At 40.9% G+C, this 19,692-nt stretch overlaps 1 protein-coding gene across 2 annotated transcripts in view; it reads left to right on the forward strand.

Moving 5' to 3' along the window:
• Positions 1-191: 191 nt before the first annotated feature.
• The window catches only part of DENND5A (DENN domain containing 5A), a 51,855-nt gene continuing 32,354 nt past the window's right edge, over positions 192-19,692 (forward strand). For both annotated transcript variants that reach the window (XM_065755298.1, XM_065755299.1), the window contains exons 1-4: positions 192-315; positions 14,041-14,112; positions 14,703-14,812; positions 15,551-16,211. In XM_065755298.1, coding sequence (XP_065611370.1) covers positions 207-315; positions 14,041-14,112; positions 14,703-14,812; positions 15,551-16,211 — 952 coding nt within the window. In that variant the 5' untranslated portion in view covers positions 192-206. The remainder of the gene's footprint in view (positions 316-14,040; positions 14,113-14,702; positions 14,813-15,550; positions 16,212-19,692) is intronic.

Raw genomic sequence — 19,692 nt, forward strand, 5'->3', positions numbered from 1 at the left:
GGCGCAGCATTGCGGTCCCTCGGCCCGCGCCTCCCCCCTCCCCCCGCGGGAACAGCTGGGGGCCGTACCCACAATGCCGCGCGGCGCTGCCCGCTGCGCTCCATCATGGAGGCGGCCGCCGCAGCTGGTGCAGCTGGCGCAGTCCCGCTGCCCGCCGCCGCCTGGCCCCGCAGCCCCTGAGCCCCGCGCACCCCTCGGGCTCCAGCATGAGCGGCAGCAGCGGGGGCGGCTCCTCGGCACCCGGCCGCTTCGCCGACTACTTCGTGATCTGCGGGCTGGACACCGAGACCGGGCTGGAGCCGGACGAGCTCTCTGGTGAGTGCCGCGGGCTGTGGGGGGGGGGGCGGCCACGGCGTTCTGCAGCCGCGTTCCCAGCGCCGAGTCGTGCTTTCCCGGGCACGGCGGCGTGGGGCGGGGGCGGCGCGGCGCGGCGCGGTGCGGTGCGGTGTGGTGCGCCGGTTTAGGCGCCCCCCGGCGCTCCGCTGCCTGTGGGAGCGCGCGGAACTTCGTGCGGAACGCGACTCAACGCCGCTTCCCGACGGCGTGGAGTAATGGGGAGGGGGGAGTAGGGGCGGTATTATTTGGGACCATTTCGGCCTCCACAGCGATCTGCGACGCTCCTTCCGGAGCGCGGTGGCGTGCGCCAAGTTTTGGTGGGGCACCTGGGCTCCTGGAACGCTCTGTTAATGAAGAATCGGATTTCAGAGGGAAAGTAGCGGTTGTTTTACTGGTTCTGTTTGATTTGTTGGTTCTACGTGGGATGCAGGTTCTGCAGCACCTAATGGAAATCGCGTTAAGAACGATCTGTGTGCTGCAGCTGTATGTTTGGGGTCAGCAGCATCCTACAGCACAGTGCCGAAGCCGTGCTTTAGGGCTGCCCATCTGCCCTTGGTTATGGCAGTGCCCAGGGTCAGCTCTGGCCTGGCCACCATTGGATTGCTGCTTGTTCAGACAGGTGCACCATTGGCTTGGTGAAAACTTGTCCTCTTTAGTGTGTGGCTGTGTGTTTGAGATCAGAACTGCCAATGGCACGCTGGGTTGGTAGTTGGTTTTGCTGATGTGATTGTATCGTGTTTGTTTTGCATCTGTCTTAAAAGCACCCTGTGAATTAATACCTGTTTATCTTAGGGTGAAATGGATGTTGTGGAACTCATCTGTTGCATTGAACTGTCTTCAGTTTGGGCTAAGATGATAACTTTTTGCTTTTAGTGACTTGAAAGACAGTTTCTCCTCAGTTCCTGATGCTGAGCAGGACATTACCTTTACCCCTGCATTTGTTACAGTGGCTGCAGGCTGCAGCTTGAGGAGCCAGTACAGTGGTCTGCGCTTTAATGGCCCTTTAAATTACAGCAGCAATTAAACGTAAGAAATTTGAGAGAACTAAGCACAGTGTAATTTCCTTGAGGGATATAGGTGATTCCACAGATATTTCTCAATTAAATCATCAAGTGAGCAAAGTTTGTGATGTGAACGCTTTAAATTATGTGCTGTGCTTCTATTTGTGTAGTGTAGTGCAAGGCATGCTTGCTGGTAGTCTCTGATCTCAACGGGCATGTGATTAACTCACATAATGTAATGCAAAAACATGGTGTTCCTGTGAGCTGGCTATCGAACAGCGAGCTGGAAAAGAGATCAGCACCTTTCTTTTAATAATTCTGTTTGAATCTGCAGGCGTGAGGGCTGGAGCATGGTGTTCTGTCTTTGCTCTCCTTGTTAAGGGCCGCACCTATAGCGTGTAGCGCTCCAGTGTGAGATACCTTGCCCTACACTTTCCCCGCCGCCCGTAACACGGCGTGGGCTTGGGGGAGGAATATGCGTGCACATTGATGGGGGAGGCTGGTTTGTGTGTGGTTAAGAGCAAAAGTAAAAGTATCCTTGCTCTCTTGAGACGATCCGCTTCCGAAGCGTCCATTGTCGGGAGAGAGGCTGCGGGTCCCCGAGGGGCTCCACTGCGCCAGGGCCGCGGTGCGCAGCCGGCACAGCATGATGTCATCGCCGCCCCGCCGCAGGGAGCGGGGAGCTGCCGGCTGCTGCCGGCACACCGCCTGGACCCGGAGGATGCGGGCATGCAGGCCTCCAGCCTCGCCGCTGCTCACGCAGCCTCCCCGCGGGCTTGTCGCCGGAGCAAGGTTCTGATGCTCGTGCTGGTTTCTGCTTGAAGAGGCACCTGTGATAGCCTTTCTCCTTTGTGTGCTGGAAGCTTGCTAAACGGCGTAGCTGTGATGGTTTGTTTTTTTTTTTCCCCCTGAGAAACTGATTGGTTGATGGAAAATATACAGTTGGTGCTGTATGTGTACGCATTTATGTCTGTTTTCTATTAGTGTGTAAAGTGATGTTTGTTTTCTTTTGACATAATGAAAAATAGCCTATTTAGGGCTTTCTAGTTAGATATCTTCCATATCTTGGGCTCTTTTATTCCCAAATGTGATGTTGTTTTCTAGTTTTCTCATCCCTATGATCGTTTTCTCACGGAGGGGGGGAATCTGTTAGAAGCAGGAAGCAGAATTTTGCCAGAGGGAGGAGGTAGAACAGACCCACAGACACAAGCTCCCAGGGCTTAAACCTTATTGAAATTTTATCCAGCAACAGTTTCTGTGCTGGACAAGAAAGGGTTGAAGTATGTTTCCTGGTGATGGCAAGGGGCTGGAAGTGATGACAAATCTCTTAGGTTCTGTGCAATAGTTTGGGACAGATATTTTTTTCAGGGAGGAAATGATGACATACATCAACGACCAACAATCTTTGTGTTATAATTCACAATGCTGCAACTTTATCATGGGATTTCCTAATCTGTGTTGAAGACTGTGTCCTGGAGAGGAGAACAAAGTGGTGCCTTGCCTTTCTGCTGGCATCCCTTCTGTGTGGAATTGCTTAGACGAGAGCTGAGTGATGGTGAGAGTAGTGCTTGTGCTGCGTGAAGCTCTTGGAGTTGTTGTTCCATGTTCTTTTTCACTAAAGATTTTGTTTTCTTTTCCTCCTCTGTGATTTGTTAACTTTTACCAACTGCTTGCCAGTAGTTTGTTTATTACGTAGTGGTGGAGCAGTGGATGAACTTGCTGTTGCATTGCTTACGTGTAAATTGCCATTACATAATGTGAAATTCAGACACAAACACCTGGGCACTGTATTGTCATCCCAGGCAGTGTTGTACTATCACGAGGCTGAAGCAGGAGTAACGTGTGGGTGCTGGGACAGTAGGTGCTTTATTAGAGCTGGTGTCTGAAATTTTAAGTGACGAAGATGCATGATGTGTAGGATTTACTTAGCTGCACTCAAAATTAATCTGGCAAATTGACGTGAGAGCGTTTCTCCTCCCCAGTAAAAGAGAAATGCTGTCGCACCTCATCCCCCTGTCAGTAATTGAAGTGTCATTGTTCTTCTGTCTTGCTTGCTTCTGGCTTACAGTGTTGATTTACATTCATACACTGGCTTTTTGTAGCGTTTACTGTAGTATTATTCTGTATCAAAATAAAGTGTTTTAAAATATGGGGATGACGATGTAAATGAGAGCATTGGTCACGTATATCAAACAGTGCCTGTTGCATAGTAGTTCAGAATTGGAACAGCAGTTCCCTGCAGTAATGCTGTTGTTGGCTCCTGTGTTGCTTTGCAAGTTTAACACGCTTAAACAGTTACAGGTCTTCAGTTTGCCTCAAAGGTTATTTGTCAGGGTTGCCTAAAGGGAAGGCTGAGAGGAGCAAACCCAGAGCAGCAGATAGCCCTTTCTGACTGACGTTTGACTTTTAAAAATTCTTTTTATTTTCCTCTTCTGGGCATTTTTCTCTGGGAATTAAATAATGCATTTTGGGGTTGGAGTCCGCTGTGGGTTTTTGCAGTGATGTTCTACAATATTGTTTGTTCCTTGGGTAAATAGTGTGTGAGCACATTTTGCTGAATTAATAGTGCCAACACTCACCACTGAAACTGCATCAGTAGGAGCCACAGCTTGATTTCTTCATAAGCTGGAGTGTTTGGTTTTGTTTTTTTTTCCTTTTACCACTCTTTGTCCCTAATACTGATGGCACCAGTACAAGCATCACACAGTTCTTTAACAGCATACCTCCTCCCTCGGGCATTTCCTCCAGTGCTGAAGAAAGGCTTTTCACTTCCTTTGCTCCTCTGAGGCTGTGGACCAAAATGTTGGCTCTGTGGGGGCCCCTGCAGCAAAACCAGGGCTCAGACCCCACACTGTTCTCATGCAGGTCACTGTGGATGGGCAGTAGGTAGCAACAACTTTTGGCTGGACTTAAGCAAATATATGTGAAACTTTAATTCACATAATAGTTTATTCCACTACACCCTGCCCCCTCTGTCTTTTCCTGAGAAGCCTGAGTTGTTTGCCATGTTTGAGTGCCAAAAAAGATCTTTTGTCTCTTTGGGAACTGAGGCAGACGTGCTAGGGTAGCTGATATATGGGCTAAAGAATGGGAGAGCTGATGTAAGGGGGGAAGCAGCTGTGCTTTGCTGTGCTGCATTTGAAGTTGAGGTTTATTAGGTGATGTTTCTATAAAACCAACTGTGTGGTTATGCCGTTTGCTTTAGAAAATTTTCTCCCACATCCTGAAACACTTCCTTCTCCCATCCTCCTGTATTCAGTTACAAATTCAGCTTAATTGGAAGGGTCTTAATTAAAGTGGGATGAAGGAGAAGAGTTGCAGGTTTTGTTCCTAATTTGAGAGTAGACTAATGATACTAAGAGTGTGTCATAAGAATTTAGTTTACAAGTCAGACTTCTGAAACCTTTTTTTGAAAGGCATTGAGTTTCACATCCATAAGGCAAGGCATGCAAAGATGAATAGATATAAGATTTTCTCTTCCTCTGCTCTTTGTTGTTTCATTTTGTGTGTGTTCCTTTGTGGTTTCTTCTGCAAGAGAGGAGCTATGTGAAGAAAACATTACGTGGATTCTTTGGGAAGGATATTTTGCTGCTTGCAAATAATAAAACAGAGTTTTTCTAAGTCTTTAAATTATTGATCCTTTAGTTCCAAAATACTGTGGCTGTTTTTGTCTGCTTTTTGGGCAAGCGATGTTCTACTTGAGTGTTCTTGGTAATGCCTTCTTATACTTACATTCTGAGTTCCCTCTGACCTGCAGGGCTCATGTAGCAGAAGTAATGCATGTGAAGTGACAACGTCAGAAGCAATTTCTTATTGATGTGTGTTGTGCAGTGATTATTCTCTCAGTTTCTTGACAAGCCTTTTGGATTTGTGGTTTATAATTTAATTTGCTGTGAATTAGAATGTTAACCCTAAGAGGCATAAAATATTACTGCACAGAGAAATGATCAAGGGTTCCAACACAGACTGATGTGTGATGAAGAATTTGCTTTGAGTGCTTCTTCTAAAGGCTTGTTTCTCATTCTCTCAGGGAAGCTGCTACTTTGCTTATTTGATGGACAAGAATACCTTTAGTGTTTAACTGATTGAGGAAACAGTGGGCTCACAGAGAGACATTTTCTTCCAGCATGTCTTCAAGAGAGCTTGGGAAAGTCTTGCAACTGTACTTGCTGTTCTTTGTATTTACAATTGCAGGAAGGTGTGTGTATGGGGGAGGGATGCTGAGGTTGCTGCAGTGTTCTGTACTGAGCTGTGTGTTGCTTCTGACCTTCATGACCCTTATTTTCTTGTCAGCTATTCTACTATTTGATTGTATTACTTATTTCTCCTTGACTTGCTACTTTCAGCAAACTCCCTTACCACTGTTACGTCCTGAGTTTGTTTTCCAAACTTAGCGCTAACTCACTGAGCTGTCTTCAGAATTACCGTGGGGAAAAGTCCCAGTACCAGCTCTAACCAGCATAGGAATGTCGTGACCCTTTCCAGCTCGCTTTTTGTGGGTGGTCTGAGAGGTTGAAATGTGAGAGACCTCATTCTGCAGTTTTCTGGTAACATTTCTGTTTATCAGCATCGTTTCTGAGAATAAGTGTGTCAGAGATTTTGTGACAGCCCAGACCAGTCTTAACCACAAGCTGCTGCGATGTCAGGATGTCTTCTGTCCTTAATGTGGTCATGTGCTTCTACTTCCTTTCCTTGCAAGAGGAATGGCTGGTCCTGATGGATGTGGATCACTGTAGCAGGTTCCGGGGATCATCAGGTCCTGGGATGAGGGAAGTGGTTGGTAATGCACAGCCATTGCCTCAAGTGGTATGTTGCCTTGAAACATGGCACCACTGGGGGCTACAGTCAGAAAAATCTTCAATCTGAAATCCTCGTGGAATAGTCTGCAGAATCTGACCTGACTTCGAGCTGTAGGGCTTTTGTAATCCAGAGGATGTGCGTTACTTGTGCTCTGTCAGGTTGCTCCTAGTACTGCAAGTTCGTTGCATGTGTGGAACGGTACGTAGTGTCACAGAGTTCACCTTTCCCATAGAAGTTCATTTGGGATCTGTGATCTGGTTCTGCGAAGATCCAGACTCCACTGGTCTCTTCCATTTTATATCTTTAGTACACATAAAAGAATTCTGTTGTTTTCCGCAGATAGGCCATTCTTTTTGTTTCTTCAGGTCTTCTTTTGCATGCATTTCAGCTTTACTCTGTAATAGAAGCTAACCACCCTGCTCCCTGCTGTGGGTGAGAACACGCCTGTTATTGTAATTTTGAATGCTGCTTCTGTTGTTTAGTTGAAAGCAGAGCAAAAGATCTTTCTGTCTTCTTGCTCTGGCTAATGCAGGGGGAAAAAAAAGGTCGTGAAAGATTTTCATTTTTCAGAACAGTTCATTGAAAACTTCCATCAGGCAGTCTTAGTTTAAATGTGTCATGTCCATCTTACTGTCCTGTGCTGCATTTGGAGTATTTCTCTTAAAGCAAACAAGCTAACAAAAGCCAACAACTACTTAGGATGCTTTTAAAGATATAAGTTGGGGATTTTCTTGTGTAATTTTTAAAAAGCTGCCTTGGATTCTTGATTTTTCCTTTTGCCACTTCCCTGGCTCGCAGCTACCCGCTTTTCTTAAAACTGTTGCAGAAGAGGAAAACCAAAAGATTCTCATTTCCTGAGTGTGCAGTCATGGAATGCAGGTGTTCTCAACTGGTTTTCTTTGGTGCTTTAAAAATCACTGCTGCAGTTTTTGAGAGTGTTCCTCAATAAGTGTGGCAATGTGTTTTGTTACCAACTGAATGAATACTGACTTAAATTACAAGTGGATATCTATAAATTTCTTATTTTAATTCCTCATAGAGGGCTTAGAAGAATACGTGCCATTGAAGGAAGATATCAAGATATTATTTGTATCCAGTGGTATTTACACTGAATATCCACTTACACAGTGAAAGTAACTCCTAGGTGTTGTTTTTTCTTTTTCTTTCATTGCACAGTGAGGCTCTTTGTGTCACAGTTATTGAGAAGCAAAAGAAACTGAGAATACAAAAGTGTCTTTTCCAGTCAGCAGATTTGAAATTAACCTGTATTTTTGTCTTTCTCATCTTTCTAGAGGCTGCAAGAGGAAGTATATTGTTCATTGACTGTTGCAGTATAGGTTGTATGCTGAAAGGAGTGTTCTTACAGGTTTGGGGTAAGGAGCAAGTTTGGGTTCCTCAGATGACAAACAGGCCAAAAACAAATTGGAGCCTTCAACTGCACTGATTATTCTCTTTATCTTCTCTCTGATTCCTCTAAATAAAACTCTTTGGGTTTTTTTTGTTTGTTTGTCTGTTGTTTTTTTTTACAGCTGAAGGATGGCACTCCCCTCAACCTACATTTCAATTACACTTAAGTAGAGGGTGGTGTGTCCCTAACGTGCATTTCTACCTTGGTTTTAGAAAGGCAGATGGCAGTCTTCCTTTGCCTTTGAGCTCTTCTCAGCCAGAGTAGGACTGTAGCTTGCATAAAGGAGTTTGGAGGAAATGACAGCTGTGAGGGTTGTTGGTTGTAGATTTCTTACAAGTCCTAAGAAATAACAGCCATTGGACATAGTAGACAAACCCCCAGTTCACTGCATACAGTACATGTGAAACCTCTTACTCCAATTGCTAATGTAGTGATACTGGGGGGAAAAAAATAAGAAAAACTAAAAGAAAAAAAGTGATCCTCAAGATTTTTCTAATGTAAATAACTCAAACCATTTTCAAAACAGTTGAAGTCCCAGTTTGAGCAATAAATAGACTAGTCTAACCACCACTTCAGCTTGAATTTCTCTGTGTGTGTCTGATGGTCTTGCAAGCACTGAGGGGAGGAGGGGATAGAAATGCAGGATGGTAGATTGGTGTGTTTCAGCATAAAAGGGAAGATACCCAAGAAAGAGCTGCTCTGGGAAAGGGAATTCTCTCTGGTGTGAAATACGTGCGGTTCTGGTTAAGGAGATGTTCCACTCCAATTTATAGGAGTTGTATAAGTTGAATACAACATTAAATCATGCATGGAATAAACAGAAGAGCTGCAACAACACACAGTAGATAAAATAGAATGGGTTCCACCCATGGGCCACCTCGAAGCCAGGAAAAAGGTCGAAGTCTAGGCCTTTCCAAGTTTGGATGGGAACATGGGCAATTTTCTGTATACCTTGGGCAATTTGTTTAACAACTTTACTGTTATCATCAATTTTCAGACAACAATTAGAGTCATTCAGTTTGCCACGAACAATCTATTCCTTAACAACATACCAAGCTCTAACTGGTTTTGCAATGCATTATCAGTACTTGTTGTGCTTGTGATTTGAATTTTCAGAAAGCATATCTAGTCCAATTTGACAATACATGGACTTGCCATGTAATGTTTTCAAAGAGTAAGTGTTTTGCCAGGACTGTAGATGGAACAAATATGTTTTCTAATAGGCTAAATGAAGGTATAACTTCATTAGTTCCACTGCATGTTGTTTCAAGATTAAATGTGGATAGAATTACCCATTTGAGCATCTCAAAAGTGATTGAAATGCTGAGAGAGATACGTACTAGTTTGTCAAGTTAAGTATTGTTCCAATATATAGAACCTTCACGGGATAGTGTATGTAGGATGTCCCATGATATAAAACCTAAGAGGGGTAATCTCAGAGACATACACGTTACTTAACGGAACATAGACACTTCCCAACAGCCATGTTTTGGATGAAACTCCTGGACTGGTGTTACAAAAAACATCTCTCTGACACTGAAAATCATCAATAACATAATGGATTAATTTTTGTGACCACATCTGACAGATATTAGATGGGTCCCTTGGTACGTTTCCCAGTTTATCAGGAAGTTGGAAACACCAGAGCGGAGTTGCATGCAAATCATAATCAGTTTGATAGAAAGGTGTGGAAGAAGGGGTCAAAAGAAATGTGCAGGGAGTAGCCAGTAAGCCAGCATAACCTGTGGCAGCTCTGAACCCAAGTGTGGAGTTGAGCAGATCTAAAGAGAACACCCACAACAAAGAGAAACATGGTACTGTGCACCCACAATATATAAAGTAACCAAGAGGTATATTCAACATTCTGGTGTGGTCGAATCTTCAATATTTGTCACAAGACACAAATGATTAAAGTTATCTGTCTACCTTTCTGTGTTCAGTCAAGGTCCCACGGTGGTCTTCTGCAAGATAAAACAAGACATCAGCTTGCCCTTTTGGGCCTTGTTGATATGGTTAAAATGAGAGAATAATCCAGAGAGTGTTAATTTTATATTCCTTTTCCTGGGCATCCTTAGCCTTCTATTGCATTTTTGAAATTCAGAGCAGAATGAAATTAACACAGTATGTGTTAATGTGTTAAAATCCCCAAATTCTTGGCTGTCATGGCCTGCCTGATCTTGAGCCCTTAGTGCGAGCTGCAGTGACTTCCACCATTGCAAGACTATAAGCTGTGGGATAGGAAATAGAGGTAAAGGGTATGGTTAAAGGATTCTCTAGGGACTCTTGAATCCTATCTTGTGTTTCACTAGTGTGCTGCTTAGCTCAGGAAAGCTGCCTGAAATGTGTGGTTCATAATTGCTGTTGCTGGTGCAGATTGCCATTATTCATTTGTTTAGTTACAGTAATGTGTATTGTTTCGTGGTTAATCTGCTTTATGTTGATAGTCATAAGATGTTCCTATACAGCCTGTGTATGCACATTAAAAAAAAAGAAAAAAAAGTGAGTGTCCTTATGTGGAGAATTTAACTGATTTGTTTTGATTACTTGCTATCTCCAATATAGTTTTCCATTAAAAGATGTAATGTATGCAGTAAACGTACATTGAAGCTCAATGGGTTGAATGACGAGCAGGCTTTATCACAGGGATTTAAAGAAACAAGCTGCTTGGCATGCTAAGAGCAACAAACTGCTTAATGAGAATCAGTAGAGCTTTGTTTTACAATTATTTTGAGCAGGTCAGTGGGCTCAGTGAACAGACGAAGGTGTCAGTGTTAACTGTTCTTGAAAAGCAGTGTTGTGTGACCGTTCAGTTATTCTGTCAGGCACTTGTAACTAGGATAGCTGCTTCTCAGATGCTCTTTACTGCTGTGGCAGGAAAATTCAGCCAGTTCTGCCTCTCAAATACCTGTTCAAAGATTTTTTTTCCTAGCCAATATTCAGGGTGAGATTTCTATGTAGTTCTTAGTCTTGAATGGTTGAGTTATAGCACTGCAGTCGTATTCTAAAACCTGTAACCAAATAATGAATTGATAGCATATGTTAAAAACCTATGGTTCAATTAAAAAAAAAAAAGCTTACAAAGTACCCTTAGAATTTTTTGATCCAGTTTGCCCTTTGTCCGGAAGGACAGTTTAAGCCATGGAGTGTTGCTCTGTACTAGGTAGAATTGTATTGCATGGATGGAAACTTGCCATGGTGCTACAAAGCTACCTGGAGCTACGGGTGTCTGATGTATGGAACGTAATCTAGGGTAGTGTTAGAAGCAAACTCAAAAAGAAACAAGCTGGTCAGAAGGGAAAACTAACCTGATACAATCCTATAAACTTGTTGGGAACTGATGTTACAGATTTGCAAGTAGTCCATTGAAATATGTTTTGCTTCTGTTGCCATAAGCTACATGAAAGAAGGTGTGCGCTCCTCAGGCTTGGCTTGGATTCACAGCCTATGTGTTAGCAGTTTTGGTTGAGCTGTAGCTTATTTTATGACAGCATGTGAAGATGTTTCTACAACTTAGCATGGTTATATGCAGCTAATAGCAGTGACACCACCCATGAGTTGTCCTCCCCACTGTTCAGCTTGCAAATAGAACACTGCAAGAGGTATAGCCAAAATAAAAAGAAAAAAAGAAAAAGAAAAGGAAAGAAGCAAGGGATGTATGTCTTCGGTGGTAGGATTTTAAGTTTGAATTCCCAGTAGTTCAAGAAACTTGTCTTCCATTTCTGTTTTATTGACAATTTGAATTTTCAGGTTTTTCCCTTACAGTAAATGTGGGATTGTTTATGTACTGGAAGGAAGTCATCAAAACCCTTTCAATGAACACTAAATCAATCCAGTGTCTAATTCATGTAGAGACAGATCTTGAAACCTTGGATTATTTTTGCCTACTGGAGATGTGCTGCACTTGGTGCTTTGCTGGAGCAAGAAGTGTATGTGAGAAGCTGAAAAGCTTCCAACTGGTCATAAATTTAGGATCTAAGGGTTAATTGGATTTGGACGCTGAAGTAAAGCAATTTTTTTTTGTCTCTTGTTGCATGCTTAGTGATAACTGCTAGCTGATCCATGAGGGCAATGAACAGGAGCCTAGCAGTGGACCTGCTGGTGCTCAGGTTCTCAGTGGTTGTAATGGCAGGAAAATAGGCTGCTGCTCCAGTGTCCTGGAGTTGCACAGATCAACTTTCTGTTCCAGGGTTCAGATTTTCAGATGGTGTTGGTGAGTTGTCATTTGAGTTCCCTATCCTATCAGAATCATTTGAATTTAGCTTTGCTCAATCTGAAGGTCTAGCAGATTTTGTTACAAGCATTGAGGTTTTTACCAAAATAAATAAACAAACAAAAAAAGAGATGGGCAATCAGTGGAAGACTGTGCTGATGCAAAAAAAAAAAGTCAACAAGACAAATATAAAACCAGAATGGGGTGTCTCTAGGGTAGAAGTGAAGTGTGGAGTCTGTCCAACAAGAGCAGTGCCTGTGCAGTAGCTGAATTGTGTCTTTGATTACAAGAACACGTGTATGCTTCTGTCTGCGTTGGGATTCCAAAGGTAAGGTGGGTTTCCAAAAAACAGTTTTAGTACTTACATTAAATTCTAGACTGAGTTTTAGAGCTAAAAAATGTCCTTGTCTTCGGGGAACACAGGGAACAGCTTTTTAAAGTAGATGAGCATTGGTTATTGGGGGATTTTTGGAGTGATTGTAAAGGAAGAGCAGCGTGATTTTTTTTTTTTCCCACTCTTTATCATCTTGTTGAAAAGATTATTTCAGAAATGGTCTTTCTTTTCAAAATACGCATGCTCTTACATGTAGGTGAACCCAGAAATTGTCATGTGTGGTTTCCCAAGCTCAGGAAAACATTGGACTTTAAAGTGCTTACTCGTTTAATTATGTAGGGGAAGGAAAGCCAACTGGCTTAGTAAATGGAGTTTTTCCTCAGTTACAAAAAAGGCAGTTGTTATATCATCTGCACAGATGTATAGATATATAGAAAATAGTAGGGGGGTTAAACCTCCTGACTTACTTGTTGAAGACTGGAAGTTTCACTAAAGCCTTATTTTCATCTTCTAAGTTTGTTTTTTAGCTTTTGCATTGATGCTGTTAGTAAGTGTTTTTCTGCCATCGATTCTGCTGTTTTTCAAGAAGGCTGTGTTTCAGAGACGTTGTATTAGATTTTGTTTTCCCTGACAACTCCTCTCTATATACCTGTTTCTGATTTCCCAAGCAGACGTTCATTTCTCTTTGAGCAATGATATTTTTGAATGAAGTAATATAAGAATGCTCAGGTATATTTTTTATTATTTTTATGAAAATCAGTTTGTCGCTTTTCAGCCAGACAGGAAAAAAGGAAAAAACAACCAGTGATCTTTCTTTTATTTTCTGTGCTAGGATATTGAAAAAAAAAAAAGTGTGAGAGAGAGAGAAACGAAATACAGGAGCAGCTTAGGTACTGTGAGACCTGTCATAGGTCCTGATTCAGGATAAGATCCCTGTTTGAGCTAATAGTTAAGGAAGACTCGAAACCAACTCCAAATTTAGGTGACTTCTTAACTGTCTGAAGGCTTCTAAAATATGAAGGAATCAAAGATTTCTTTACTGTAGTGGAGTGGTGTATTTACTAGCATCTGTATTTATTGTCTGTAGACAGTGTTATAACTCTCTGTATGGCTACTTGGTGTAAGTAACTGAATAAAGATTCTAGTTCATTTAGAAGCAGTTTTAAATATTACTGTAAACGTAGAGAACAAACTCAGTCAATTTTAAAATCAGTTTCCATTGCCGTGTAATTGTAGCGTACAAGAAAATAAGTGAAGAGTTGAAAAGTGTTTTCTCTTTTGCAGGTGTTGCTGAAATAGTTTGATTTATTTAAATTGTATGATTTCATGCAATTCTGACTGATTGTTAGTGAAGCTGCCAGCAGCTGCATGATTGCTTAGCTAATGGCATTCTGGTAAAATAGCAAAGCTTATTTTAAGATATGCAGTTGTGTGGGGTTTTTTTTTTTCCTTTGTTTTTTTTTTTTTTCTTTTAGCAAACACAGATTTGGAAGAACAACTGTGGACTTACTGAGTGATGTCACAATGGGCATTCATTGCTCTAGTGGCTGTGTCAGCCAGGCTTTATTATAGCTTTTAAAAATTAGAGCCATGCCACTAAAATCCATGTATTTCTAAAGGCTTTGGAATGGTCTTATTGCAGTTGATTTCATTGTCTGCTCTTTGGGAGTATTTTACATTTTAACATGTAAAACTTCATTCATTTGTCAGGCAACTAATTACTATTGCTGCATTGCTGTAGTGGTTGTGCATACAGGAGCTGGAGTATCTGTATGAAATGTGAAACTTACACAAGATTGTGTATGTACAGAAAACATCTTAAGAGAGTAGACTCATTATTACGTATGCTAATTCAGTGTGGAATACGTGTTGTTTACTGGTGTGTTAGCTACATAATTACGGTTGACAGTATGAGATTTATAATGCAGTGTTGTTTTTATTTGTTATATAGCTTTATGCCAGTATATACAGGCCTCTAAAACCCGAGATGGTGCCAGCCGTTTCATTTCAAGTGCAACAGAAGGTAAAGGAAAATGCGTGGGGAAATTAAAAACAGAACAAACACTATTTTCTATTCTCCTGATACTCTCTTTTCATGGACGCTTACTTGGTTCTTGATCTTTTAACACTCTAAGCTCTTTCTTCACAGCTAACTTTTTGTACTAGATGATCATTTTTTACTTAAGTCTTGAAGAAGAAACTAAGCGATGGCACGTTTATGTTAAACTTGCATTGTCTTTGCCTCTTGTCTATTTGTGCTTTTCTTCTGTAACAAAATTACACTGAAGATTAAGCTTTAGCTGTACTTCACTGTGAACTTGAAATATCTGAAGAGTAGTTTAGAGAACCGTTGGCATAATTGCAATCTGAAGGTACGCTTAAGAAAAAGCACACATACTTAACATAGAAATGTTACAGTGCCAGTCCTTGCTAATATCTGCAGTCTGGTTTTATGCTAACTAACTGTCTCGCATTTTCCGTTTCCCTTGAAAGGAGAGTGTGTGTTTAACTCACTTATCCTCACGTGTACCTGCTGCTGTCCCGTTTTACGGCCTTGTTTGAGCTTAAAAAGAGAATGAAATATTTACATCTGTGTCTTTTTTCCACCTTCAGGGGAGAACTTTGATCAGACTCCGTTAAGACGCACATTTAAGTCCAAAGTTCTTGCTCGCTATCCTGAGAATGTTGAGTGGAATCCTTTTGACCAGGATGCAGTGGGAATGGTCAGTATCGCTTAACTGCTCTTGTTTTTAAGACAAAAACCTACTTGAACAGTTGAAAACATTTACTTGTATTTTCCTTGTCCAAAAAAAACCCCAAAATATTGCACTATCTTATGATAGACGGGGAAAAAGTACCGTGAATTGCTCGAAATCGTGCAGGCTTAAAAGATCTTTTCATTTAATTAGGATATTCTTTAAAGGAAATTAGGTTTAAAATGTAGAAGCGATATGTCTCTAAGACAGTTTTTTGTTCTTCACAACTTTTTCTGTTACGTTCTAGAGAATGGGTGGAGAAATAAACTAGCCTGTGGTTAATGAATCTCCCTTGTGCACAATACTTCTGTTGAATGGAACGTAGTATAGTTTGTTATTTTAGACCGAAAATATTACTTTTCTTTGTCAGCTTTCTGGTCTTACTGACCAATTACTTCTTTTTAATGTGAGTTGGAATTTTATTTTATTCCTATTGAAGTTTGTAACAAAATGTTTACGGCCTTTAATAGAAAAAAACCATACAGTCCTTTCAAAGTGTTCCTTTAGGTTTTCTAATTTGGATCAGAGTTGTTGTATTGTACAGAGATAAAAGACTTAATCCAGTTTTAATATGAAATATGGGGGCAGCTTGTGGGTTCTAAATTCTGTTTTAACAAATGCTTCTGAAGTGAGGGGGAGTGAAAAAGTGATAATTAATATTGCCTCCTTTTTCCCCCTCCCCTCTTTTTTTCCATTTATTTATAGCTGTGTATGCCTAAAGGGCTTGCTTTCAAGACGCAGGCAGATTCTAGAGAACCTCAGTTCCACTCTTTTATTATTACTCGTGAAGATGGCTCACGGACGTTTGGATTTTCTCTCACGTTTTTTGAGGAAGTTACTAGCAAACAGATCTGCAGTGCAATGCAGACGTTGTATCATATGCACAATGCTGAATATGACATTCTTCATACTCCACCCACAAATGACAAAGATAGCTGCAGCAGCGCTGGAGATTGCAATGGCACTTCTATTTCAAAGCTACAGCGTTTTAACTCGTATGACATTAGCAGAGACACGCTCTACGTTTCAAAGTGCATTTGTTTGATTACTCCAATGTCTTTCATGAAAGCTTGTAAGAAAGTACTAGAACAACTTCACCAAGCAGTGACTTCACCTCAGCCACCGCCTCTACCTTTAGAAAGCTACATCTACAATATTCTGTATGAGGTTCCTCTTCCTCCAGCAGGAAGGTCATTAAAATTTTCTGGTGTTTATGGACCAATTATCTGCCAGAGGCCAAGCACCAATGAACTACCGTTGTTTGATTTCCCAGTTAAAGAAGTTTTTGAATTGCTTGGAGTCGAAAATGTGGTTCAACTCTTTACCTGTGCCCTCTTGGAATTTCAGATACTGCTTTATTCACAGCGTGAGTACTTCATTTTTGTTTTCTCATCTGGTAGGTGTACTGGCATAAGGATTCTTCATTTCTGGAATGTTTAAAAAAAGCAAAACTGAAACAGAACAAAATAAAATACAGAAACCAGAGTAGCTGTGTTAACGTGGCATTAGAGTGCTAATGCAGTAAGGCTAATCTACGTGCTGGTTTTAATGTCAAGAAAAAAATCCCAAATTACAAAGAGCTTTTCTGTTTCCTATTTCTAGACACCTCAGCTTAAACCTTGGGACCTCCGTGTAGTCTGCTGTAGTCGTGGGCTGAGTGTCCCCTTCATTGTTCTTTCTGGAAGTGCTCTATTGTTAGAGTAATATGCTTTCTCCCATGTAATTGCTTAGCTGAGTTCTCCCTCCTGTCTCTGCCAAACTGTCTGTGCATTTGAGAGGATACACAATAAACTGTATAGGACTTTGAAGAGTTAATTAATAGTACAAATATAATTTTCTCTTTGAGCACATAAAGTCATGTTTCAGAATTACCCGAGCAAGTTTTATTTGCCGGAATTTAAAATTCAAATCTCTGTTAAGGCCTGAAACACTGGTTACTGATGTCTCGTGCTGATGTCTTGTAGATAAAGCTTGCTTTTAAGAGGATAGACAGGAGGAACTAAGCTGTGTTGAAGTCTGAGAACACTGGGCTTTTTTTCTCTAAGTTCTGTTACTTTAAAACCAAGTATGTGGAGTTATGCCAAAAGATAATTTTTTTCTAGTTTTCTTTGTCCTAACATTAGGACTGACATAATGGATAGGTGGTTTTGAGCTAACAGTATGGATTAAAGTAGTCAGTTTGCATTTGAACAGTTTTACAGTAATGGATAAGAAGTCTGGAAGACTCTAAGCTGAATCGTGGGATAGCCTATGGTGTTACTGAAGTCTGTTTTCAGTATTTTCTTCCACTGAGCTGTCACTGAAGTATGTGGAAAGTGAATGTTAAGTATTTTTGAAATATATCCTACCATTATTAACAAAATTCTTGAAGCATGAAATGAACATGTTTGTGTGTTGAGATGTGTGTATGGACTAAAGCCAAAGAACAGTTTTGTGTGTGTGGGGATCAAAGGTGTATATAGAGCAAGACATTGTCTCTGTTGTTGCATTGTGTAAATGTTAACAGTCAGAGAAAAACAGCACCTTTATTCAAGTACAGTAAAAAGCAAAAACAAAAATAACCCCAAACAACAGACCAAACAAAAAAACCTCAAACCCTTAAAAAACAAACAAAAAAAAAAACCAACCCAACACTGTATAGTGTTGGATAGTAGTCAGAGTCTTTGGATTTCAAAAAAAAACCTGTTTTGAATATTATTCATAGAAGATCTGGAAATAATTGCCTAGCAGACAAACTTATTTGCGGTCTCTCTGTAACTAGATCAAGCATTTATATATTCTGGATTTAGGGAGAGTTTAAGTGAACATCTCTGTCTCACCAGCAGAAGTTTCAACAGGAACTCTTCCATCTGAAGAAGGCAGTCAAGTTAGCTTGTAGTGCTGGAGCTGTGTGCCTCACCAGCTGGAAGCACAGCAAGAAGAGTAATGCATGTGTCACAACATTGGAGTGGTGTTCCCTGTACCTTTCTTGGAGGGTCACTTCTCTTGGGCTGGAACTTGGCAAGCTTGTGGACTTCTATATTCTAGGTTCTGTTTCCAAGGTCATATTGATAGACTCAACATGGTTATCCCCCTTGGCTCTTTCCAAGTGTCTGATTAGTTTGTGATTAATGCAGCTCTGGGAGGTGGATTTTTTGCTTTCACACACAGATGTATGGAAATCAAGAGAGAGAACTTACTTCAACCGAAGGCCAGTAGCTGTGAATTTTGATGACCTTACTCTAAGTTTGATCCTAGCTGTACTTCTGTATACTTTACAGAAGTGCCTTGTTTCAGTCTTTCAAGTTTTCACTAATAAATTTTGGCTGAAGAGCCTTCCTCCAGTCCAAAAATAGCTTTAGTTATTTGTTGGATTTTTGGCCATCAGCTTTGGCAAAATCATCATTGCCTTCTCAGTCAACAGTAGCTGTAAGTTTTTGAAACATAAGCATACATTTTCTGAGGAATCTAGTCTCATTCTTTTTCTTGCTCTTTTTTGAGCCATTTTTCTAACACTTACTGAGAACATTATTAAAGCTAATAGTGAGTTAATAACAAAAGTTAGTGAATTCTGATGGAGTTGCTAGCAGTCAAGTTGAAGACTTTTCTAAAATGCTTTTGATAAAGACTAATTTTATTTTCTTATTTGAAATGAGATTGGGAAGTAATTTGGAATTCTAGAAAACAAACTTTTTCTTCCTGTAATCTCATGTATTTCTAACCTAGAATTTTTTTTATGTTGCAGTGAAGTAGAAAATTGGCTTAGTAGAATGATTGCTTTCCTTGATGCTTAAAAGAATGTTGTCAGTAGAAAAATGACACCTGACTAAGGTTCTGATTATCTATACCTTTACCAGTTAGTTTCCTTCTTTTACTTTGTTTTCTTTTAAGTGGAGTATTCTCCCAATACGTTCCATATGGTTAATGAACTTTTTTTTTTCTGTTTGCAAGGAAGAGCATGCTGAATGCAGATATGGGTGATGGTGTGTTCTGAGAGGATCTGAAAATTCTGGTAGAATTATGGTCAATTCTGAGAGGAACTGAAAATTGCTTGAACTTTTGTAAAGAGTTTGCCAGTGTTCTTGCATGAGCAGTAGTGTGAGGTCTACGTTGTCTTTGTGAATATAAATTTTAATTTTTTCATTGTCTTTTGGCTTTGGTGAATCTCTTGGTGCTTAAAGCTGACAGTTGAAACAGGATCGCTTCTCATTCTTCTGGGTCAGGTGAGATTGCTGCTCGTGTTGAATGGATTTTGGTTTAGAGGAGTATGAGAGGGCTTGCTTATGAGGCTTATTTCTTTTCCCCCCTTTATTTCTCCTTGGTGGACTTTGGAGGCAGATGCATTCATTTCTGAAACAAGCTGTGTAGTACTTTCAATTGCTGGCAGTCCTTGGAACAGGAGCAGCTTTGCTTGGCAGTGAGTGTGTTTTGCTTTGAGATTTCTTCCAACGTGTTTCTGAATTCATGCTTCTGGAAATTCTTTTGTCCCACTACGTTGGCACAGCTTGTATGTTTGGGAGCAATATAAGCCAAACGTAGAGAATGAGTTCCTTAATCTGGCTGCCTCCTTGAGAGGATTGCCTCTCCCACTTGGGAAAGCACTAGAGGAATGCAAGTGCTTGGAAGATGATGAAGAGCCTGAAGCTAGCGCTGAGCTGTGAAGTTCAGGCAGAAACACCAGAAGACAGTGGTGCTTAAGGGGAGCTTTGGCTGTGCCCTCATTAGATTATTTTACAGGACCTGGTTTGCTTTCCTGCAGTTTATGTTGCTCTTACATCTGTTAAATGGGTTTATTTTTTACCTCTATTATACAGCACCTATTGCTTTTATGAAAAGTATGCAGAGTTCAGACAGCTGTGAAATCTGCT

Source organism: Cyrtonyx montezumae, unplaced genomic scaffold, assembly GCF_038088225.1.
Source record: "Cyrtonyx montezumae isolate F1298 unplaced genomic scaffold, pur_monq_1.0 scaffold_10, whole genome shotgun sequence".
Lineage (NCBI taxonomy): Eukaryota > Metazoa > Chordata > Aves > Galliformes > Odontophoridae > Cyrtonyx > Cyrtonyx montezumae.